The sequence below is a fragment of the Pinus tabuliformis genome, chromosome 1_1 (genome assembly GCF_031772625.1).
Source record: "Pinus tabuliformis cultivar Carrire ecotype Pingquan chromosome 1_1, CPIR1, whole genome shotgun sequence".
Lineage (NCBI taxonomy): Eukaryota > Viridiplantae > Streptophyta > Pinopsida > Pinales > Pinaceae > Pinus > Pinus tabuliformis.
In genome coordinates, this window is record NC_142297.1 from 182796083 (window position 1) to 182818300 (window position 22218).

The 22218-nt window shown below is 42.0% G+C and overlaps 1 protein-coding gene across 1 annotated transcript in view; it reads left to right on the forward strand.

Moving 5' to 3' along the window:
• Positions 1-12188, forward strand: part of LOC149212144 (serine hydroxymethyltransferase 1, mitochondrial-like) — a 207913-nt gene extending 195725 nt beyond the window's left edge. The window contains exons 12-15 of the mRNA XM_089391734.1: positions 10564-10641; positions 11079-11190; positions 11513-11623; positions 11806-12188. Coding sequence (XP_089247860.1) covers positions 10564-10641; positions 11079-11190; positions 11513-11623; positions 11806-11957 — 453 coding nt within the window. The 3' untranslated portion in view covers positions 11958-12188. The remainder of the gene's footprint in view (positions 1-10563; positions 10642-11078; positions 11191-11512; positions 11624-11805) is intronic.
• The last annotated feature ends 10030 nt before the right edge of the window (positions 12189-22218 follow it).

A 22218-nucleotide genomic window follows, 5' to 3' on the forward strand; every position in this document is an offset into this window, starting at 1 on the left:
GGAGTCCCTAAGTTTAAACTTAGGGAAAATAAAATATTAATGCGTATTAATATGAATTTGTGTTAGAGTGGTTCAAAGACATGGATCAAGCCAGATCTAATCTTAGCCATTGATTAGGGACTTAATCTTGGTCATTGAATCATCAGCAGGAAAAGTATAAGAGGAGGCTTGAGGGTTACTTGGAGATCACACCAGATGGTCAGTCATTCTATTCTTTAAAGCGGGGTTTGCTAAGAGAGATAAAATCATTGATCAGGAGAGCAGCTGAGTGGCATTTTGTATAGAGGAATAGAGATTGTGTCGAGAGAGTAGCGTAGCAACCAAGGAGGGTGACGCAGATTCAGCAAACGCTCACGCACAGGCAGCCAAGTGCTACGCAGAGCACCAAAGGGGCCAGCGTAGTTGATGCAGAGGCTCCTAGAGCTGACGCAGGCCAAGAAAGGCTGACGTAGGGCAAGCGTGAGACAGAGAGGGGCTGACATAGTCCATATTGGGCAAACGCTGGGATTGCAGGAGCAGTTTTGTGCTAAGGAGCTGCTGGAAGTGTTTTCCAGGGTTTCAGCCAAGAGATTTCTCTCAAACTGTGAGGTATAGCTGCTAAGGAAATTCTCTGTTCGGTAGGCCAGTTACGAGACCCAGATTGTACTATGATATTGCTTAATAAGAAAACCCTTAGATAGCTGCACCGGTTTTCCTGCATTGGGTTTTTTCGGGGACATTGGTCCAAAAATAATGGTGTCATGTGGTGTGTTTGTTCTTGTTTCTTTCGGTTGCTGATCTGTAATATGTTGAGCATGCACTAGTGTTTATTTTCAATATTTACTTTGTAAATAACTTGTTAAAGAAAAATTAACAAGTAGGTAGGAATAAATCAGAAAAAGTGCATGAAGGGTTTTTAAATTAAGTAAACTTAGAAACTTCAACATGGCATCGAAGTATGATTACAAATCACGGGAGGACTAAAAGACATCAGCCGAGCGGAGCAATAGGTGACAGAAGTTGTTTCTAGTAACGCAGAAGCCAAGGAAGTGTGACGCAGAGCCAGCAAGAGGCACACAAAAGAAGCCGAGAACTGCGTAGAGCCTCAGAGAGGCCAGTGTTGCGTTGCTGACGTAGAGGGCCAGAGGGCTGACGCAGACCCATCTAGGGTGACGCAGAGGTAGTGTGAGGCAGAGAGGGGCTGACGCAGTTCACAGAGAGGCAATTGCTGGGGTCTAGAATGCTGCAAGAATATTGTAGTGTGGAGCTGGTGAGGTACTGTAGTCAGAACAGTACCTGACAGAGTAAGGCCAGAGGAGTTGTTACCGATGGTTTCTAGCCAAGGAACCCAGATCAACAGTGCAGTTGCACAAGACGATCAGAGTAGGGGGCATTTCGACAAGCGGCAGAAGGATTTCCAGGAGGGAAATCAGGACTCAGAGGGAGTCCAAAAGAGAACTTCCAAACGGGAAGCAGAGACTAAGAGGAGTCAAATAGAGAACTTCCAAGAGGGAAGTAGAGGAGCATCACGACACTACACGGGGTAAGAGATCAGGATAGACTAGATGGAGCATCGAACTTTGCAGTTTGGAAGGCCAGAATCTTATCAGTGCTTGACAGGAATTGTGTTAAGAACTTCGCCTTGAAAGTTATAGCTATCCTAGTTGATCCCAATGATAACGACAAGTATGAGGAGGCGATGGCAAGGGCCAAGTGCATTATCCTTGATGGGGTCAAGGATCATGTGGTACCACATATAGCCGAGAAGGAAATGACAGTTGAGATGTGGGAGGCTCTCAAGAACCTGTACCAGCATACTTCTGTGCAGAGAAGAATGTTGCTCGAGAACTAGATGAGGTCGTATCAAATGAAGAAGGGCCAATCGATTGACTCCTTCCTTAGAGGACTGAATGAGATTCGAGATCAGTTGACTGCTATAGGAGTGACACCAGATTAGGAGCTTATTGTGAGGACAACCCTAAATGCTATCTCAGAAGAGTGGGAAGTGTTTGTCCAGAGCATTCTGGGCATAGGGACTTTCCTACCTTGGGACGAGATGTCGACAGCTCTTCGCCAAGAAGAGATCAGACAGCAGTCAAACACAAGTAGCAGCAGCAATGGGATCAAGGTCAAGCAGGAGGAAGAGGATGTGGCCCTAGCATCTGAGAGAAAGCAGGAGAAGCGGAAGAAGAAAGATCTCTCCAAGATCACGTGCTTCCACTGTGGGGAGATGGGTCATTATGTGACCCAGTGCCCAAGGAAGAAGAGTAAGGGAGAGTCTTTCAAGACTAAGGTAGCGCCAACACGAGCAGAGAAGAAAGTTTTAACAGACGATGACTGTGCCATGAGTGCACACGCACCACTTGAGCAGAAGTGGGGAGACATTGAGTTGTAGTCAGATGGACTACAGGGGATGAGGGGCAAGATCCTCTAGGTACCCAGCCTCTTGGATTAGACCTTGCTACGGGAGCCCCGAAGAGGAGTAGCAGGACTGGTTGATTCAGGTAGAGATGGATGCGGATGGAGCGGCAGAGGGAGCTACAGTGTAGGGGTCCTGAGACAATGCAGAGCTAGCAAACTACAACAGTGCGAGAGGCATAGGAGTGTTGCACTAGTGCAGGACGACATAGAGAGGTGTGCAATGGTGCGAGTTGCAGGAGAGTTGCTGCAGCAGTGCAGAGGTCAAAGAGGGGGCATTTGTCAGCAGCAGAGAGAGCTTCAGCATCAAGGGTGTTTCTAGCCCAACAGGGTGGTCAGTTGGGAGATTAGTGACTTACTTCTTGGTAACTGAGTTGCAGTGCAGCAGTGGGCAGCATGATGAGACTCGAGAGGAGGTGCAGTCCAGATGCAGTGCTGGGAGAAAGAACCAGCAGCAGCACGGATGCAGAGGGAGGTGTTGTACAGATGCAGCAGTGGTAGTCGCAGAACCATGGGCAACAGTACAAGAGGTAGCAGTGTAGAGGATGTTGGGCAGGAAGGCCTAGCATCAGCATAGGTACCGATGCCGGATGATCAAAGTAATACTCAGTGAGGACTATTGCTAGAGCACAATCCTCGCTAAGAGGGTGTGTTGATTTGGGGTAGCATCAGATGTGTTCTAGCCATGAAATTTGGTGGAGAGGTTGGGGCACATGAGATCTCCAATACCCAAAAAGGGTTTGGGTAGATTCTAAACAGATCAAGAGATATTAAAATAATTAATATTTTTAATGGAGTCCCTAAGTTTAAACTTAGGGAAAATAAAATATTGATGTGTATTAATATGAATCTGTGTTAGAGTGGTCCAAATGAGATGGATCAAGCCAGATCTAATCTTAACTGTTGATTAGGGACCTAATCTTGACCGTTGAATCGTTAACAAGAAAAGTATAAGAGGAGGCTTGAGGGTCACTTGGAAATCACACTAGATGATCAGTCATTCTATTCTCTAGAGCAGGGTTTGCTAAGAGAGATATAATCAATGATTGGGAGAGCAATTGAGGGGCATTGAGTATAGAGGAACAGAGAAGGCAAAGATTGTGCCGGGAGAGCAGCGCAACAGCCAAGGAGGGTGACGTAGAGCTAGCAAAGGCTCACGCAGGGCCACGCAGAGGCAGCCAAGTGCTGCGCAGAGCACCAGAGGGGCCTCGTGGGGTTGGCGCAGGGCCTCGTGGGGTTGATGCAAGCCAAGAAAGGTAGATGCAGGGCCAGCGTGAGACAGAGAGGGGCTGATGCATTCCAGATTGGGCAGACGTTGGGGTTGCAAGAGCGGTTTTGTGCTAAGGAGTTGCCAGAAGGGTTTACTGTGGTTTCAGCCAGGAGATTTCTCTCAAACTGTGAGGTATAGCTGCTAAGGAAGTTCTCTGTTGGGTAGGCTAGTTATGGCACCCAGATTGTACTCTAATATTGCTTAATAAGAAAACCCTTAGATAGCTGCACCGGTTTTCCCGCATTGGGTTTTTCTGGGGACATTGGTCCAAAAATAATGGTGTCATGTGGTGTGTTTGTTTTTGTTTCTTTTAGTTGTTGATCTGTAATATGTTGAGCATGCATTGGTGTTTATTTTCAGTGTTTACTTTGTAAATAACTTGTTAAAGAAAAATTAACAAGTAGGTAGGAATAAATCAGAAAATGTGCATGAAGGGTTTCTAAATTAAGTAAACTTAGAAACTTCAACACGCAGAGCCTAGGAGAAGCGTTGGAAGGATTTTCACGGGGAACATTAGTGCTATGACGCTGAATATCTGTCTCCGAGAAGAGGTATTACTGTTGTGTAAAAATATATGTTGGGTGAGCCAGTTCGGTAGCCTAGTTGTACTCAATAATTCTACATAATAATAAAACCCTTAGAACTACTAAACTGGTTTTCCCAAGTTGGGTTTTTCTGGGGACGATTGTCAAAAAATAATGGTGTCCCTTGTGTGTTTGTTCCAATATTTTAGTTGATGATCTGTATATGAGTTAAGGCTGCATCTGTGTTTATTTTCAGTATTTATATTTATAAATAACTTGTTAATGTAATAAACAAATAGGAGAATTTAAACTAGAGGACGCAGTAGGGATTTCTAACTGGTTAGACTTAGAAATTTCAACATGGCAACAGAGTGTTGCATATCACAAGAGGACTGAACACACCAGCGTAATCGAAAGTATTTGCACAGTAGCAGCTGTCTCGAGAGAGAGCATTGCTCCTAAGCAGAAAGTAGCAGAGGAGTGACGTAGAGGGCCTGCGTCATCATTTCGAGCCAGAGAGAGGGCCAATGCAAAGGTAGGGAGAGGCAGAAGAGGCTCACGAAGAGCCACGTCATCCTACTCAGCCAGGTAGGCTTGACGCAGTTGGCTAGAGGAGTGATTCAGCCTTTGTCGGGATTGTGCAGAGCTGGAAGGCTTAGTTTCTTCAGTTGCTGGGGCATAGGGAGTTATGGGCAAATTGTGGATTGGGACGCTGGTGGGGTGTTGTTGTTGTTGAAGCAAAACAATACCTAATGGGACAGAACCAAGGTAGAGGGAGTCGCTACCTTGACAAATTTCTAGCCAAGAAATGCAGATCCATGTTGCAGTCGCAAAGAGGATTAGAGAGGAGCGGTTCGACATTTGGGAAGATTTCCAGTAGGAAAATCAGGACTCAGAGGGATTCTAGGAGAGAACTTCCAGGAGGGAATCCAGATTCAGGGAGTCTAGAAGAAGAGTGGAGATGGTAGTGAACAGGTTGATGGATCAAGACAGGTTGGACGGGGTTTCCAACTTTGCCATCTAGAAGGCAAGGATCCTGACAATCTTGGATAGACATCGCATCAAGGGCTCTGCCTTGAGAACCGTGGTTATCCCAGTCGACCCAGCTGATAATGAGAGGTATGAGGATGCAATGGCGAAGGCAAAGTGCATAATCCTTGATGGGGTCAAGGATCATGTCATACCACATATTGCCGAGAAGAACACGACAAAGGAGATGTGGGATACTTTGACAATATTGTATCAAGGCACTTTCGTGCAGAGGAAGATGCTATTGGAGAATCAACTGCGGTCGTATCAGATGTAGAAGGGGGAGTAGATAGATCTGTTCCTCCTCAGATTGTAGGAGATTTGTGACCACTTACTTCCATAGAGGCCACACTGGATGAGGAGTTTATGGTGAGGACCGCCCTAAATGTTGTCTCCGATGAGTGGGAGACATTTGTCCAAGGGATTTTGGGCAGAGCTACTCTTCCAGGATGGGAAGAGATGTGGGCAACTCTTTGCTAAGAAGAGATTAAACGGCTAACCAAGGCGGGGAGTAGTGGCAAAGGTGGTCGAATCAAGAAAGACGAGGAGGAGGATGCGGCTCTAGTATCTACGAGACAGTAGGGGAAGAGGAAGAAGAAGGATATCTCCAAGGTGAAGTGCTTCCACTGTGGGGAGTCTGGTTATTATGCATCCCAATGTCCCAGGAAGAAGAACAAGGGAGAGGCTTCTGACTCCAAGGCAGCTTCGGCCAAGGCAAAGAAAGAAGTTGAAACAGTGACGATTGTGCCATGAGTGCTCATTCGCCTCTAGAGAAGAGGTGGGGAGACATCAAGATGTAGTTAGGAGGACTACAGAAGATGAGGGGCAGGATCCTTGAAGGTGCCCAAACTCTTGGATCATATCCAGCTACGGGAGCCTCGAATGATAGTAGAAGGATGACAGATGTTTGGTAGAAGCAAGATGCGATGGAGCGACAAGGCAGTGCTAGAGTGCAGAGATCTGTAGCAACGTAGTAGGGGTTGCAGTAGTACAAGAGGCACAAAGGTGTTTGTAGCAGTGTGAGAGGCACAAAGGAGATTGCAGCAGTGCGAGAGGCACAAAGGTGTTTGCAGCAACGCACAGGCAACAGAGGGAGCACAGGATAGCAACAAAGAGGTAGCTTCAACATCAAGAGGCTTCCGGACTAACAAGGATGTTAGGATTTTGGGTAGATCAGTTACTTACTTCTTGGTAACTGAGTTGCAGTGCAGTAGTTAGCAGTGCTAGTGCTATGGACAGCAGGATGCAACATGTTGAGAGAGAGCTGTAGTATAGATGTAGCAGTGGTAATGGCAGAGCCATGGGCAGCAGTACAGGAGGCAACAATGCAGTGGGTGTTGGGCAGCAGGCCAAGTATCAACACAGGTACCAGTGTTGGAGGATCATTGTGATGTTCAGTGGTGGAGCATTACTAGAGCACATTCCTCGCTAAGATGGGGTGTTGATTTGGGGTAGCATCGGATGTGCTCTAGCCATGCAAATTGGTGGATAGGCTAAAGCACATGAGATCTCCAAGACCTAGAAATGGTTTGGGGAAATTCCACTGGGTTAGAGAGATATTAAAATAATTATTATTTTTAATGGGGTTCCTAAGTCTAAACTTAGGAAAATTAAAATATTAATGGGTATTAATATAAAATTGGGTGAGAATGTTCTAAATGACATGGATCAAGCCAAATCTAATCTTAGCCATTGATTAGAGACCTATCTCGGCCATTGAAGACTCAACAGAAAAAGTATAAGAGGAGGCTTGAGGGTCAGTTGGAGATAAACCAAGATTGATCAGTCAGTTCGATTTTCTGGAGCAGGGTTGCTGAGAAAATTCGAACAAGTGATCTGAGTTGCAGCGAGGGGCAATGAGTACATAGCAGAGAGGCAGAGATAGTGCCTGAGGATCAGCGGAGTGACAGAGGGGCTATGCAGAGGCAACAGGAACGACGCAAAGGCAACTAGTGATTGCGCAAGGCTGAGGGGCCTGTGTGGTGTTGAAATTTCTAAGTCTATTTGTTAGAAAATTAATCTGTATTTTGCTGGATTATTTCTTCTACTTGTTAAATTCGAACAAGTTATTTATAACATTTAAATACCGAAATAAACACAATACAATCACAATATCTACATATCAACAGCTGAAAGAAAACAAACACACAAGTGACATCGTTATTTTTGGACAAATATCCCCGGAAAAACCTAATGTGGAAAAACCGTTGCAACTATTTTGAGGGTATATTATTATGTAATATTTCCTTGAGTACAATTGGGTGCCAAACTGGCTCACCTGACAAAGAAAAATATATGACAACAATGTCTCTCTATTCGGAAATAGGTATTCAGAAAACCTGTCCCACAAAACCCTCTCCAGTACCTCTGAAGCTCTGTGCTGGCCCTTCTGGCCTTTGCGTCAGCCCTCTGAGGCATTGCTCAACCTCTGGGACCCTCTACGTCACTCCTACAACTTTCTACATGGATGACGCAGTCCCTCCGGCCTTTGCATTGTCTCTGCTGGGCTCTGCATGGCCTGCTCTGGTTGTTGCTTCTTCCCGCTTCCTGCCTCTGTGCTGGTCTCTCGGCACTGTCTCTGCCTCTCTGTCTAGTACTCACTGCCCCCTACTGCTGATCACTGATTCGACTTTGCTTAGCAACCCCGCTCTAGTAAAATAGATGACTGATCACTCTGGTGTATCTTCCAGCTGCCCCTCAAGCCTCCTCTTATACTTTTCTCCTTGGTCCTTCAATGCTCGAGATTAAGGCTAAAATTAGATTTGGCTTGATCCATGACTTTTGGAACCTTCTAACCCAGTTGTATATTAATACCCATTAATATTTTATTTTTCCTAAGTTTAGACTTATTGGGTGTGGAGCATGATTGTTCAGAGTTCTTTGTTTCAGCCCCCAGGAAGTTTGTACACCCCTCCATGCGGGGGGAACTTGTCCCCCCCGCGGGGGTCCGAGGGGGCCGATCCCCCCCGGCTGGGGGGTCCGGGGGCCAGCGGTCCCCTGGCGGGGGTTCGGGGGTAGCGCCCCCGAAGCCAAAAATAGATGTAAAATTGCCTTGTAAAAGTATAGTAATTTCTAGTCAATCTGGGCCGTTCATTAGGGGGATGATCTGACGGTAGAACTTATGTTTAGTTTAGGGTTTTTTGCCCTAGAAGGCAACCCCTCTCTTTGTATGAGGGCATTGTATTTGAGGTTGTGTAATAGATGTGTATTCTCTGAGTGAGAAACGGAGAGGTGAGACAGTGAGAGAAAACAAAGGATATTACAGCGGATCTGCTGTAGGTTGTGTCTCTTCATTTTCCTGGATAATAGAAAGGAAGCACTGGCGGTTCAGGGTGGACGTAGCCCAAACTGGGTGAACCACGTATATCTGTGTCTCTCTTGTTTTATGTGTTTTCTGTGTTTATATTTCTGCAATATTTTGTGTTCCATTGCTCCGTAATATATAATTTCCTAACAAGACTTAGGAACTCCATTAAAAATATTAATTATTTTAAAATCTCCCAAACCGGTTAGAATCCACCAAAACCATTTCTGGGTCTTGGAGATATCATGTGCTTTAGCCTCTCCACCAATTTTCATGGCTAGAGCACATCCGATGCTATCCCAAATCAACACGTGGGTGATGCAGAAGGCCAGAGAGCTGACGCAGAGAGGCAGAAGGTCGACGCAAAGGTTTCAGGAGTGACGCTAAGGCTAGCAGGGTTGACACAGAGCCTAGGAGAAGCGCTGGAAGGATTTTCATTGGGCAGACTAGTGTTGGGAAGCTGAATATCTATCTCCGAGAAGAGGTATTACTGCCGTGTAAAAAGCTCTGTTGGGTGAGCCAGTTCAGCACCCTAGTTGTACTCCAGAATTTTGCATAATAATAAAATCCTCAGAACTATTGCATCAATTTTCCCAAGTTGGGTATTTTTGGGGACGATTGTCCAAAAATAACTGTGTTCTTTGTGTGTTTGTTCCAGTATTTCAGTTGATGATCTGTATATGAGTTAAGGTTGCACCTGTGTTTATTTTCAGTAAAACAATTAAGGACCTCTGTCTTAAAAGAAGAGTGATTGCCAGCTACCTTGACACTTTCTGTTCCATCATAAACCATGATTATGGACATGCCACTTCTTATTGAGGCAATCTGCAATTGATTGAATTGGACTGGTCTTCTAGAGTTCCTTTGTTTGATGATCAATAAATGGCTTCCAATAAGATCATCTGCAATCCTTCAACTAGGTCCATGAGAATCGAAATTCATTTTTAAACTGAGAATCATCTGGAAGTATCTAACATAATTGATACGGGGAAAAATGGAGGATGATCAACAGCCTGTAATTTGTGCATGTAAGATATCTCCAAGATAACCTCTGACCTATCCTTATACCACAAATCACTCAAAATATGAAGACCTGTCCTTGCTAGTCCTTTTCTTGCAAAGACAAAAAGTGATCCCTGCTGACCTTTATCTGATGAAAAAGTCTAGGTTGAACGTGCAGCCAAATTATATCCTCGACAATAACCCAATAGTCCCAGTACAACTGATTTGGAAACGCAATGCCATGCCTGCCATACCCACTTGGAAATAAATGAACGAGAAATCTTAAAAGCATTAGTCACACCAACCATATCACAATGACTAAAAGGACCATGTTACCAGTTACATATGAAGCATGCTGGATTCAGTACCATGGAATAATTTGACAGGGTACTTTACCACTCATTTCCCTACCAATCCACTTGGGAGTTAGCACCGTTCCCTGGGCACAAATAGCCAGCAGGCATAGTCCTTTGTCCTTTCTGGGCTTCGTTGTATAATATTACTTATCCAATTATATTATATGCAAATACGATAGTGAGCCAGGGATTATGTTCATCTAAGGTTATTATCCATACTTTTAATCAGATGTGTGGACAGGTTTGTGATCAGGCTCATTTATGTCAGTTTTTATTGTCTTCTGGGAAAAGTAGACTCTTTTATTGTATTTTACAGAAAGTTAAATTTTATTGGATATTCACAAAGTGAATGCAGAAAGGCACATATTTCCATGTGAGATACTGAAATATAACTTTTGAAATTAAAAGAAAAATAATAGTGTAACTAGTATTTAATAGATGAATTGTGACTTCTGATTTAAGATATTTTACTGAATTAGTACTCAGAGAATACAGTAAACAGGTTTTCTTCTAGGGAAAGGAATAATTACTATTTCATGAGATTATATGCAAACTATGATAACATACCATATTTAACCTTCCTTTGAAAGATAGCATTTATGCATGGTCCTCTACAGTTCAATCAATGTTATGGAGGTCAAAAAGAATTTTTAACCTGACTACAGTTGTTTGTATTGCCAGTGTCTTATCAAAAGAGGATATGAACTTGTTTCTGGTGGGACAGACAACCATTTGGTCCTGGTAAATTTGAAAAATAAGGTAAGCACAGACAGAAATATCTCTCCAGACATGGTTAAAGAGCTAAAAAACTGGTAGCTGAGGCACATGTGAAGAGCCAAAAAAATTAAAAATCAGCATAATTAAGAAGATCAAAGATTTCCTGTTTAAAGCCTACCAACAACTTGATTTCAATTAGTTCTTGCAAAGTTATGTGCCAAGCAGAGCTAACATGCACAAGATGAACTCCATTGATTGAGTCTCTAAACATTTTATCAATGTATTTTCAGTCTCAGGCCTGTTTCTATTAATTTTTAGCATTTAGATTCGAGGTCTTGAATGTTTTCATTATTGTGAATTGACCTTCATCTTTGGCGTATTTCTAGGGATGCACTAAAGTTATTTTGTCTTTTCTAAGCATGCAACATATATGGACTCCCATAATTGATGCAAGTTTCTTCTTGCCTCTTGAATTTCAGGGAATTGATGGTTCCAGGGTTGAAAGAGTGTTGGAACTGGCTCACATTGCAGCTAATAAAAACACAGTTCCTGGAGATGTCTCGGCAATGGTTCCTGGTGGAATTCGCATGGGTGTGTTTTGATCTAATTCTTTCTGAACACTTTCTCCATTGCTTTCTTTATCATTGCAATATCTCTTCCTTGAGACTATTATGATTCAAAGTTGAAAGAAATTGAAACATAAATGAAGGAACTAAAAGAGGGATTCAAATTAAAGAAGTTTTTGATGAGTTGAGTATAGATTGATTGCACCTTTCTTCAGTTGCTTGTGCTCTCCATTGATCTAAATAATGACTCTAGTGCCCCATTATTAATAATTATTAGTCTGCATGAGTTGGCTTCTCCTCGCGCTGATTTTTTTCCTGGAAACATTCCATGGTCATTGGTAATTCAGGAACCCCTGCTCTGACCTCAAGAGGTTTCATTGAGGATGATTTTGCAAAAGTTGCAGAGTTCTTTGATCTTGCAGTTCAATTAAGTATGAAAATCAAATCTGAAACAAAAGGTGGGGATTTCTATTTTCAGCTCATGGAATTAGTCAACTAGTCATTTTTCTGCCATTTTTACTTTATACAGGATATACTGCTTGCAACTTCCATGCCATTCCTGTTTCTGTTTCAGCAATCTTTTCTTCATTTAATACATGATCAAATTCAAACATAGCTTGAACGTCATTTCTAAACTCAGGTGGTACAAAGCTGAAGGACTTCAAGGCCACCATTGAAAACAGTCCAGCCATACAGGATGAGATAAGAAGTCTTCGACATGCAGTTGAGGAGTATGCAAAGCAGTTTCCAACAGTTGGATTCGAAAAATCATCCATGAAATATAAGGAATGAAATTACCTTGTGGCGTGAACAGGTCATGCCAGGCTTTGGTTTACAGTTACATAGTTCCAAAGTGCATTGTTTACCAGAATTCCTCTGAGTTCAACTTCTGGTCTGTAATTTAACTAATACAAATGGTCAGAATCTAGCTCAAAGGGTGATGTAAATTTTCAGGCCTGATGTGCTGTACTAAAAAATTCCAAAATGCATAGTAAAAATTACAAAATCTATGCTTACAAATTCCATCTACTTGTCTACATATTATGGCATTTTCTATGATCTATGCAATGCTTTCCATCTGATTAGAACTCTAGCATCCTTGGAAAGATGGACAAATTCCATTACAGGGCTATATTGATTGGCCTCACACAGTATTTGTGTATTTTCTCATAGTGATGACTCATGAGTGTATGTACCAATAACTCCTCGCCTACCCACACCAAAAGCTTTTCCCATCTGGAAGCTGGCATTGGGGCTGAAACCCCTAGGTGATGTGATAGCATCCTCCCTCATTCTTGTACTAATTGCCCATGATTTTGGTATCATGCATTGTGAGACCTCTTTACCTTGTGGTTATCATCTATGTGCTGTACATAATATTTGCAAACCTTGTGACTGCAAATGCCTATCCCATGTTTAGGATTTTGTTCCACATTAAAGCTCGCCTCCTATGTAGCTCAGGCCCTGTGCAGTCTACACTAGTGGTATGTATAACAAGGTATGGTATTGACTTGGGGTGTCATCCAAATTGTATTCTTCTTTATTACATTAGCATATCCCATGATTGGAATTTTGTTTCATATTAAAACTCCCCTCCAATGTAGCTCACAAGGTCTACACTAACCATATGTGTAACAAAAGTATGGAATTGGCTTCCTCCAAATTGTCTTCCTATTGCCTACAGTGACATATCCCTTGATTGATTTCGTTATGTAGCTCAGGAGATCTACACCAGCCATGTGCAACAGTATATAGCACTGATATGGGGGGACTCAATTGTAAAAGCCTAGTGGTTCACCTTTGGGTCAGCTCATTTTAAAAATAAGCTACATTTTCCTTTAATATTCTTCGAAAGGGGAAATTCTCTTCAATTAACTTCTCATCCATAATGGAAAAATCCATTTACTGAAATTTTGTCAAAACAATAGCTAAACTACCTACAACAAACATGATATGAAGTTATACCAATTTAATTAGTATTTCTAAAATATAAAGTATACATTTTTAGTTAAAGTTTGTGAAAGATCCTTCTAGGTTCAAGAAATTGTCCAAGCAAATTGCGATCAACAAAGTCTCAAAATGAATTCACTGAGTTTTATGAGATTTAGTTTTTATTTTTTATTTAGTGCTGGTGAAACTAGAGGCTCAAACTTTACACTTATTGGATACTTGAAGTCTTTCTATGGCTTGGGAGGTCTACATGACATTGTATAGTCCTAATGATCCAAGGCATGTTTCAAGTCATCTGACGTCCTCCCTTGGGGAACCAAAACCTGAAATGTCATTAGTTGACCAGATGTAACTTGAGAAGAGAACAAGCCTACTCATATGAGTGCCAACTTAGAATGGCCCGTGATAACATCTAGAATTAACGAAAAAAATTATGCTTTTACAAGTCCATATAATGTTTAGACCTAAATATTTTTCAAGCATATACTAAGTGCTTTCAGAGTTATTGAAGAAACATTGAGCTTGAATGCTACCATTTTCAGTGAAAGTTAAAATTAACATGATTCTATCTAAAGAAAAAGTAAACTAAGAAGGTTGTCATATTTGAATTTAATCAACACTACTAATGTCTTTCAATGAATTAATACTAGTATAGATTCATCTTAATCTTAGATTTATTAAGCACTGCGAGGGAGAAAGCTAGTGAAATGCTCAACTCTTAATAAAGTTAAGCTAAAAGTTTGGTCAACATTATTTAAAAGTACTTCACAACATTAAGGAATGTAACACAGTGGAACCCAAACCATAGCTGAAATACATTGAGACTAACATTTTAACACATCCCAAGGGGAACCACTTAGGAATGTCTCCTCGTTCCAAGGATGGTATCTTGGGTAAACCCTAGATTCTTAAAGTGTTAATTTTAGGTATGTTCTATGCTAGAGCAATTTATTTCAATTTTCACAGTTAGCTCCAGATCTTTTCCAAATTAGCAATCACATCAGCATTAAAGTAAATTGCAGATAGAACATAAACATAAATCGCAGAAGACAAGTCAAGACAAGAGGACACAAGATGTGGTGCTAGCCAGGGACAAACCCCAATGTGGGGAAACCCTTGATCAATTCTTCTTTTATGTTCTTCAAAGTTTAGCAGAGAGAGAGATAGTACATTTACAACAAAAGTCAATACTTTGACTTATCTAGATCTGAGCATAAATCATCTCCTATAATGATGATACATGAGATCAGTTGAAGACATTTGCTTCAACTGATTCTCCAAGGTGACGGCTTCACCTAACATAGTGTTGTAGCTTGTACTCATGTTGCACCCATCACTGTGCTGCACCTAGTCACTTAGTTGCTCCCATCTGTTCCCATCATCATGTTGTTCCTTACTAATATGCTCATCATGTTGTCTCATTCATCATCATGTTGCTTCTTTCATCATCATGATCTGAGACTGTTCATCCTTACGATTCTCATTATGTTGAGACTGTGTCCTTTTACTGGTATGCCAAGGATCTCTTGACCATCATCGAGACCTATTTCACTATCAGAGTTATGTCGGGACTGTAACTTCTAACATAATCTTCATTGAGCTGATAGAATAGATCTATCACTATTGTTCATTGTGTTTGGGTTGCTACAGGTATTGTGGTTGGGCTGCTTTAGGTATGCCACCGAGGTTTATATACCAAGACAATATGGTACCCTCGTCTGAGTTCTTCTCTACTTCAAGTCATAGGTATGCCGAGAGTGTATTTGGTCTTGGTCAACACTGCCGAGATCTTCATCCAACCGAGATCCTTACAAGTATGTCGAGGCCATTGGTTATTCTATTATGATATGCCTATACAGATCCAAATGTTGTTATACCATACTGAATTACTGAGCCATAGCTGGAGATATCATCATGTGTGTTGTGAGCAGCAAAGAGTATACATTATAACAAAAGTTTTGAGACAATGATACTGAGGCCATATGAGGACAGTCATAATTCGAGGTTCTTTCAATCACATACATACATCCTTTGTCATGAAACAAGTTCAACGAGGATGTGATATATATATATATATATATATATATATATATATATATCAGTATGTCGAGATCAAACATGAAGTCGAGACTGCAATAGATACATAGTCCTTTTCGTCCATCTGAGATTACTGAGCCGTAGCTGGAGATATCATCATGTGGGGTCTCACTTGACTGCAACTATGACTGTGGCTCTTCCATGCTTGACTATAGCTCTCACGTTATCACTGCGGCTCTTCCATGCTTGACTACGGTTCTCACATTATCAATGCGGCTACCATGCTTGACTACGGCTCTTCCATGCTTCACTGCGACTCTCGCGTTATCACTGCGGATACCATGCTTGACTGCGGCTCTTCCATGCTTAACTGCGACTCTTCCATCTACTGTGGCTCCTCGTCTATGCCTGTGACTCTATCTCATTGCAGCTACTTCTTACTGCGGCTTCATCTCAAAACCATCTGAATCTTCCATAGTGTCTCTCCTTCACCAAAAATCCAAGACGTGGAGAGGAGGAGATCACATGAAGAGTGTCTTCCAAAATGACTCAAGTCCTCTCCTATTTATACTAAAACGTAGATGATGAATAGACATGACTATGGGGTTTTTGAGCCTACATAAGTTGCTGGTCGACTTGACAGTTGGTCTTATAACACAAATAAATTCATAACTCCATGATACTTATCGGAATCGGATGATCTTTAGATCAATCCTACACCTCTCGATGAGAGGGATCCAAGAAAAATATCAGCTTCCATTAATAAGATGACCCACATGGAGTTTGGCCCTAGTTGCCAATTTTAACACTCCCTCTCAACTAGGGAGAACTCCATCCGCTGATCCATATGTCCACCTGTACTATCTCTGCCATCAGTGCCCTACACTGCTCAACTTTGTTCCGCTTAGCTCTGCTCAGCTCAGCTCTGCTCACAATGTCATGTTCACAATGTCTTCCATGTCTCTTGCCTTAAAAGGGCACTAGGCGACCATCAATCAGTGCAAACAATGCTTCCATCCCTGGATGATGAGGGAAGGGTCATTCTAGAACCAGAAGGTATTTTATCTACTAGAGAAAGAAAGCTTCGACATCGTACAATCAAGGAATACCTAATCAAGTGGAAGGACTTACTCGAAGAAGAAGCTTCTTGGGAGAATGAATCATTTTGTCAACAACATCCGTCGTTACGTATGCTTTGAGGACAAAGCATTCTTTCGAGAGGAAGACAATGTTATGTAAAAAATAGTTAATATTATGTAAAATTTAGTTAGTGTAGTTTATTAAGCAAAAGGGCATGATCAAAGATCATGCCCGTTCACCAAGAGGCACCTAAGGCGGTATATAGCCAGGGCCTCTCACAAAAATGTAATCATTATCATTCAATTATAAATAACATATTTACTTATTTTTGTTTATTACGAAGTTTTCACTTCATCAACTCAGCTCTGCTCATCTTCGCTCAACGCTACTCAGCTGAACTATGAAGAAGAAGAATTGATCGAGAATGTCTCATACCATTCTCCACTGACCAGAAGTCAGTCTCAGAGTGGGTACCACTGGTCCCAGACTAGTCCTCTACTGACGTAAAGTTAGTGTCATAGTGGGTACCACTCTCACTGGTCCGAGAACAGTATCATTGATCCTAGATCAATGAAGGTCATCCTAGCATAGGGAGTGTGGTAGATACGACGATGCGTCCATCAATAGATCTACTATGGTCCCTATCCTCATTTCCCTACTCATTGATTAGATGACAGGTACTTCCCATGAGTCCCGGACTGCATGGGTAGGATGCCTCGACATGAGAACTAATTATCCTATCCACGGGAGAACGAATCATCCTGTCTAGTGGATGCCACGGAGAACTAATCATCCTGGCCTACTGGAGAACGAATCATCCTGTCCAGTGGATGCCACAGAGAACTAATCATCTTGGCCTATAGGAGAACGAATCATCTTGATCCACAATTGCCATGGAGAACGAATCATCCAAGCCCACAGGAGAACTAATCATCCTGTTCCATAGTCGCCACGGAGAACAAATCATCTTGCCCCACAGGAGAACTAATCATCTTGTTCCATAGTCGCCACGGGGTGTCACAGGGGAAGGTTGAACTTGTCATCCTGTACATAGTGCACCACCAGGGGAGGGTGAGTCGCCCTGTCATCATATATTGCTCCAATAAGTACCCCAAGCCCCCTAGAGCTCCCAGAGCTCGATGCATGCAACATGCAGGACCCTTATAAGAAGGTCTCTCAACAACTCCAAGTCATTCAGGAAAGTCATAGATTTGACCTTTCCCCGGGGCTTTGAAAAAATGTCTGTGACCTGTACATCAGTCTCAATGCAATGGAGCCGCCTCGCTCATCGACTTACCATATCCCAAATAAGGCAGTGTATGATGTCTATATGCTGGAGCAATCATCGAATACGAGATTCCTCAATAATTGAATCCCACCTCTGGTTGTCACAGAGAATCACAGTGGTATTCATCATGTGTACAAACAACTCACTTAAGAGCTTCTGCAACCGTGCAGCTTCACACGAGATCATACTCGTAGCTGTGTATTCAGTCTCGGTGGTGCTTATAGCAACCGATTTCTACTTCCTGCTTATCCATGATATCGAAGCAGAATCCAAAGAGAACTAGCACTGAGAAGTGCTCTAATGATCTTCCACACTGCCTGCCCACTCAGCATTCGAATAATCATGTAGTTTCATATTTCCGACAGTGTATCTCAATCCATGAGAGATTGTGCCCCGTAGATATCTTAGAAGATTCTTGGCACCAATTCAGTGAGGCTCGACCAAATATGAGCTCACCATGCTAACTGCAAAACATATGTTCGGACGAAAGTTCACCAAGAACATCAACGTGAATGAGTTTATGAAACTTAGAGGCATTTCCCAAATCTGGTCCGACATCACTACCATATAACTTCTGAAAGTTAAGATCCTCGAGGTAGTCACAAGCTTGCAGTTTTATCATTCCACAGCTGGAATCCAACTCCCTCTTACTTTTGCAAATGAGAGGGTCTGCACCTGTCAGAAATAGGTCGTCCTTATAAGGTGCTGGTATGAGAGGTCTATCATCCACAACCTTCGGGTAATGGTTTGGATTGGTTTCAGTCCTAGTGAATCTCAGCTTCATCAGATAGCTATCAATCCTCTCATACTATGCCCGGGGTGTTTTGCTTCAAGCCATAGAGGGCTTTCTTCCACCTGTATACATGAGATTCCCGATCATGAATCTCAAACTCCTCAGGTTGTTCCAGCCCTGTGGACCTGCTGCATGAGGGGAATGGTCCTCTTACAAGATTTTCCTTTAGTACATCTCAGACATGTACATTCATGCTCTACTTGAATTCATACATCCCTATAATGCCACGATTGTTTCCATCTCTACCAAATTACAGAATGCACCCATCTATCTGATGAAGTGCCTTGAAGCACTACAATCTCTAAGCCATATTACCAAAGAATCTGAAGGAGAGCCAATACAAGATAATGCTTCTTTATCTTATCAGAAAGAACATTTGATTCTTCATACCTGGGGTTCCTTGCTTTCTATGAAGAGTCGGCCATTTCCTTGATGACCTGCATTACCTGTCATTCCTTTGATCATTGAAGATGTCCCTGGAATGATTGTTATCTTCATCAAGTGATGTGTCCCTTCCATTTGGACACTCCTTCGCATAATGGCCGAACTTATTGCAACCAAGGCTTCCGCCTTTCCTTCCACCCTTAGATTCGAACTTCCCAATGAAGTGATCTTGAGGTAGGCCATCAAAAACTTCTGCCGCGCCATTCTGATAATATTCTCTGCTTCGACTTCACCCTTGGTGAAGAGGGATGAGGAGTCCATTGATCCTTTTGTCCTGTCCCAACTGTCTTTGGTGATTTCTCTTTCACTCTTGCTTGGGCATTGTCCTCACCTGAGCTCTGATTCCATGTTAATTTTAGGTATGTTCTATGCTAGAGCAATTTATTTCAATTTCCACAGTTAGCTCCATATCTTTTCCAGATTAGCAATCACATCAACATTAAAGTAAACTACAGATAGAACATAAACATAAATCGTAGAAGACAACCAAGATAAGAGGACACAAGATGTGGTGCTAGCCAGGGACAAACCCCGTTGTGGGCAAACCCTTGATCAATTCTTCTTTTATGTTCTTCAAAGTTCAGCAGAGAGAGAGAGAGAGATAGTACATTTACAACATAAGTCAACACTTTGACTTATCTAGATCTGAGCATAAATCATCTCCTATAATGATGATACATGAGATCAGTTGAAGACATTCTGCTTCAACTGATTCTCCAAGGTGACGGCTTCACCTAACATAGTGTTGTAGCTTGTACTCATGTTGCACCCGTCACTGTGCTACACCTAGTCACTGAGCTACTCCCATCTGCTCCCATCATCATGTTGCTCCTTACTAATATGCTCATCATGCTGCCCTTTACTAGCATGCCCATCATGCTACTTCTTTCATCGTCATGATCTGAGACTGTTCATCCTTATCATTCTCATTATGTTGAGACTGTGTCCTTTTACTGGTATGCCAAGGATCTCTTGACCATCATCGAAACCTATTTCGTTATCAGAGTTATGCCAGGACTATAGCTTCTAACATAATCTTCATTGAGCCGAGAGAATAGATCTATCACTATTGTTCATTGTGTTTGGGCTGCTACAGGTATTGTGGTTGGGCTACTTCAGGTATGCCACCAAGGTTTATATACCAAGACAATATGGTACCCTCATCCGAGTTCTTCTCTACTTCAAGTCATAGGTATGCCGAGAGTGTATTTGGTCTTGGTCAACATTGCGTCCTCATCACACCTCCTCGATCTGGTACTGTTGTACAAGATGTTTGTATTGTCATAAGGATTTCACTAAGATCTGTATATATATAGACTGTTGTGAGAGATATCAACACAGTCCATTCATTTGAGATCTTCATCCAGCTGAGATCCTTACAAGTATGTTGAGGCCATTGGCTATTCTATTGTGATATGCCTATACAGATCCGAATGTTGTTATGCCATACTGAATTACTGAGCCGTAGGTGGGGATATCATCATGTGGGCTATGATGATCCGGATTTAAACAGGTACGCAACAGATTATAGAGATAACCATAAACAAAGATGTGCAGCGGAAATAATACTTCATTTCATTAATGGAAAATACTGAAATATGCTTACAAATAGTAATGGAAATAAACCAGCTAGGGCGATGGTAGCTTATCTCTGAGAAGAGATGTGGTGGCTACATGCCTCTGAACTTGTTACAATGAGGCTCGAATGTCTATTTATTATTGAGAAACAATGGAAAACCCTTCACATCCCAAAACCTAACCCTAGAAGATGAAACGCCAAATTGTGGGCCCCGTTTTGGGGTGAGTTGGACAACCAACTTCCCGGGGTCGCGAATTGGTCGTATTATCTCCGTTTGACGTGCATGATAGCCCGTTGGAAAGATCTCTCCGAGGACTACGACAAAAAAGACGATTTTTTGGTAGAAAAATCGTTGGCGGTAGATTTCCCAAAAAACGTCGTTTAGGGCCTCAAAACGGCTCCGGAAGTTTAGGACCCGAAAAACTGCTAAAAATAGTAAACTGTGCTATAATTAAGGAAACTGAAAAACTGAAAGAGACAGTTGTGGGGTTCCAAATGGGATAGGTGGGTGGCCACCAACATCCACCTGGATCATGTGAGTAGCAAAGAGTATACGTTATAACAGAAGTTCTGAGACAGTGATACTGAGGCCATATGAGGACAGTCAAAATTCAAGGTTCTTTCAATCACATACATACATCCTTTGTCATGAAACAGGTTCAACGAGGATGTGATATATATATATCTATATATATATATATATATATATATATATATATATATATATATATATATATATATATCAGTATGTTGAGATCAAACATGAAGTCGAGACTGCAATAGATACACAGTCCTTTTCGTCCATCTGAGATTACTGAGTCGTAGCTAGAGATATCATCATGTGGGGTCTCACTTGACTGCAACTATGACTGCGGCTCTCACGTTATCGCTGCGGCTACCATGCTTGATTGTGGCTCTTCCATGCTTGACTGCGGCTCTCACGTTATCACTGCGGCTACCATGCTTGATTGTGTCTCTTCCATGCTTAACTGCAGCTCTTCCATCTACTGTGGCTCCTCTTCTATGCGTGCGGCTCTATCTCACTGCGGCTTCATCTCAAAACCATCCGAATCTGCCATAGTGTCTCTCCTTCACCAAAAACCTAAGACGTGGAGAGAGGAGATCACATGAAGAGTGTCTTCCAAAATGACTCAAGTCCTCTCCTATTTATACTAAAACATAGATGATGAATAGACATGACTATGGGGTTTCTGAGCCTACATAAGTTGCTGGCCGACTTGACAGTTTGTCTTATAACACAAATAAATTCATAACTCCATGAATACTTATCAGAATCGGATGATCTTTAGATCAATCCTACCAATGTTTTAAAACTCCGACTCGGACAAGGATCGACTCCGACTCGGTATCAACTCGGCCGGCTTGATTTCAATGACTTGGTCGTTGTAAAAAATACATTAAATATTTATTTATTTTTTATAAAAAGACATAATTTTAAAGATTTTCATTCATGTTTCCAAACATACAACATTACAATATAGATGGAAGACAACATATGATCAAAGTAGGCTCATGAATATATCCATTATATCAAAATGGCACCTAGTTATAGTCACAGTTATAGTCACCCAGTTATAGGCCGCCTTCTGCTAGTCACCCTTAGTTATAGTGTCACCTACTGTATATTCCTAAGTTGAAGATCCTGATGAGAGCCAACAGTGCAAGCTCTGATTTCTTAAAGAAAAGTACCAATCAGCTCAATCTTCTGCCAGTGATCTGAGCAAAGTGGTCTTGCTTTGAGGACATGCGATTGAGTCACCCAAAATCTGTTGCCCATTCCCTGAATATCCTCTAATTGACTTCTACTTGGTTTATGCTAGTGTCTAGTATCTCACTAGAACAAGTTGACCTTGCTTCTTTG